The 3,532-nt window shown below is 40.7% G+C and overlaps 1 protein-coding gene across 1 annotated transcript; it reads left to right on the top strand.

Moving 5' to 3' along the window:
- The first annotated feature begins 607 nt into the window (after positions 1 to 607).
- LOC145390159 (uncharacterized) lies at positions 608 to 3,252 on the top strand. The gene is made up of 4 exons (XM_080265188.1): positions 608 to 622; positions 2,171 to 2,321; positions 2,735 to 2,799; positions 3,145 to 3,252. Exons 1-4 carry the CDS (start codon positions 608 to 610, stop codon positions 3,250 to 3,252), a joined length of 339 nt encoding a protein of 112 aa, XP_080121314.1.
- Positions 3,253 to 3,532: the final 280 nt, after the last annotated feature.

The raw sequence follows: 3,532 nt of genomic DNA, 5'->3' as shown, positions 1-3,532 counted from the left end.
TAGAGCCAGGATTCCGGGGGCTTCAACGCTGTGTGGATGAGGGTGTGGCCCATTTCCCAGGGATTTTGTCGAAATTTTTTTTCTTTTCTATCTTCCTTGTTTTTTTTTTTCGTCTATTGTGGTTTCTCATTCCATGCTTCCTTCACCCTACTAACAAACTAGTTAGATTTATAGGGAGATCATTTGCGTTCAAATCTGAAAATACTGTATAACTCTTACCCTGTTCCGTTCCTTGGTGCGTCCACATCTAGAGTACTGTGTGCAGTTCTGGTCACCGTATTACAGAAAAGACATAGAGAAATTAGAGAGAGTGCAGCGACGAGTAACAAAAATAATACCCAGACTAAGGAAATATCATCCGAGGAGTTGTTAAATGAGCTAAAGTTATTTAACCTATCATAGCGCAGACTACGAGGGGATCTGATTCAAGTATTCAAGATTATTAAAGGAATTCATAATATGGATGTTGACAAGTACTTTGCAGTTGATCGTTCGAACTATACTAGAGGTAATGGGTATAAGATTATTGGAAAGCATTGCCAGTCTAATGAAGCAAAGCATTTTTGCTTTAACAGGGTTGTTAACATTTGGAATAAACTGCCCAGGGATGTCGTTGACTGCTGTACAGTGGTGACATTCAAAAATCGCATGGATAAGTGTCTTACTGTACTTCAAATCCCCATTTAAACGCATTCATGACTGAATAATAATGTAAGCTGTTTTTCTCTATTTCAGATCGTAATGAAACTATAGCATGGAAATATGTAATTTATGATGATTTAGAGAGGTCAGGTTATAAGCATGATTATGATGATGATGATGATGATGATGATGAGGAGGAGGAGGAGGAGGAGGAGGAGGTAGAGGAGAGCAGGAGACAAAGGATAATAGTAATGATGTTGATGATGATAGTGATGATAATGGTGAGGAGGAGGAGGAAGAGGAAGAGGAGGGGGAGGCATATATAATTGTAATGATGATGATGATGATGATGATAGTGATGATGTAATTTTTTCATGTGTTTTATAATGAACTAATTTAATTTCATACAAGAGTACTATATATTAATCTCATTACTCAGCCACGGTAGTCTGTTAATTTATTCCTACTATTTCCAGACGATCTTGCTCAGAGTAGATTTTTTTAAAGCTGCGCTCAATGGTGTCACAGTAGGAAAGGAATTATTCGAATGTTAAAGAGAGAAAGAAAGAAAAAATAGAGAGAGCAAGTTCCCAAACCCGCCACTAGTGCATCATGGCGCTGGAGTATAAACCTGCCCTCAATTTCGGCTGAACTGTTTGATTTCACACTAGGAAAACTCTTATTTGAAGGTTAAGAAGAAAAAAAAGAAGAAAGGAGAAAAAAGTATGTAGTCTCGCGCCCTTCAAGTTTCCCAAACTGGCCGCTGGTGTATTACGGCGCTGTGCAAGAGGTATAAATAGAGGGGGACGGCCGAAGGAGTCACAGTCAGAGGCCTAGAAGCACAATTAAAATACACTCTCTCCTGCTCTCTGATCTCCAATAGTCTAAGATGGTGAGTCTGTGGATTAAGTATGGTGCTCCTTGAGTTAACAAAGAATTTCTTGTTATTAGGATTAGTTGGTGAGTTTCTGGATTATATACGTCGCTCCTTAGCAAAAAAAAAAAAAAAAAAATCCTGTTATTGGAGTTAGTATGCCTGATAGACGGACTAATAGAGCACCATAATAATAATAATAATAATAATTAATAAGGGGCTTCAGAAAATAAAGGGTTTCCTCTTAAATGGTGCCTTACTGACCAAAAATTTTATTAGACTGCTACGATTTTCTTTGGGCCTTTACCTACTTAGGACCATATTGTTTTTTTTTTTCTTCCAAATGCTTTAAAAATTGGGGTGCCATTTCTTCATTTCTCTCTCTCTCTCTCTCTCTCTCTCTCTCTCTCTCAGCTTTTGCGAGGAGGGTCTTAAGTCTTGGATTTTTTCTTTTTTGTTGCTTTTTTTTTTTAAGAGAGAGAGAGAGAGAGAGAGTGTGTGTGTGTGTGTGTGTGTGTGTGTGTGTGTGTGTGTGTGTGCGCCAGCGATGATGACAATGCCAATAACAATAACACTGATAATAATAATGACGTCTCTTTCTTTCTTTATCTTTACTTCTTTATCACTTTATTTATTTCTTTATCTATCTTGCAGGTTAGCCCAGGTGTGGCACTGCTAGCTGTGGTTGTGGTGGTGGTAGCTGTGGTAGGGGAGGCCAATGGATGTCAATATTGGTGCAAGAAGCCTAGTGGTGCTCGGTACTGTTGTGGTGTGGCTGGGAAGAGATACGCTGATCCCGGCCCTGGTGAGTAGATATACTGATAGATAGATAGAAAGTGAGAGAGAGAGAGAGACAGAGAGAGAGAGAGAGACGTAGATGGATAGATAGAAAGGTAGATGGTTCACTGGATTGATAGATAGATAGATAAACAGAGAGGTATATGGATAGACAGAGAGAGAGAGAGAGAGAGAGAGAGAGAGAGAGATGTAGATGGCTCACTGGATGCACAGATAGACAGATAAACAGAGAGAGAGGTACATGGATAGACAGAGGTGGAGAGAAAGAGGTAGATAGATAGACGGAGGTAGAGAGAAAGAGGTAAATGGATAAATAGATGGATGGATAGATGAACAGAGACAGATAGATGTAGCCATAAATTTCCCGCTTTCTCGTGTGGTGGATAGGCACTAATTCATCCCTCTTCTTCTGCCATCCAGACAAGCCCGGCCAGTGCCCTCCTATTCGCGGCTCCTGCCCTGAGTTCGTTAGGATAAGCCCCGAGGTAAGAATGAGTAGTAGTAGTAGTAGTAGTAACAATGGTGTAGTAGTAGTAGTGCCTTTGTTGTTACTGTTGGCTCGAAATGAACGGATCTTGAATTTGGCTCTCTTTTGTATTGTTTTTTTTTTTTTTTCTTGGAAGGAACTGTTATTGCGGGCTCAGCCTTTGGTTCCTTCTTCCTCGAATTTAAAAAAAAAAAAAATCTAAACGTGAACTCAGTGGACTCAAATTTGTCTAGACTCCTATCCCCCTTCACAGCTCCCAACTTTGTCTAGCCTCCCCTCCCCCTTCACAGCTCCAATCCTCCCTTCCACCTTCGCAGCTCTCAACCTTTTTTTACCATTTCAGGTGTGCCCCCACGACCAAGCCTGCCCTGGTGCCCAAAAATGCTGCTTTGACACATGCCTTGACCACCACGTATGCAAGAGTATCCCCCCACCATACGTCGTCGGTTAAGCATTTCAGGAAATTTGACTGGATGAAGGCGGAAGGGCATTGGAAAGCTGTTAGACTGTTTTTCTTTATTCCTTTTCTTTTTTTCACTTGAGTCGCGTTGAATTGAAGTTGATGAGTATTAGTCATGAGCTGCAAATTGATCTCCTTGGTTGGTAGTCAAAATCAACCATCCATACTGATAATCTCCTTGGTTGCTAGTGAAATCAGCCATCCACTCTGACTACACCTGGCCATCAACTGAGCTGAGAAAGGTTGGGGATGTTTATCTGGTAACGGCTCC

Source organism: Coenobita brevimanus, unplaced genomic scaffold (genome assembly GCF_032717465.1).
Source record: "Coenobita brevimanus isolate Jiangsu-jjx unplaced genomic scaffold, ASM3271746v2 jjx.HiC_scaffold_3017, whole genome shotgun sequence".
Lineage (NCBI taxonomy): Eukaryota > Metazoa > Arthropoda > Malacostraca > Decapoda > Coenobitidae > Coenobita > Coenobita brevimanus.
The sequence above is the reverse complement of the archived record's forward strand: the minus strand, read 5'-3'. Positions and strand labels throughout refer to the sequence as shown.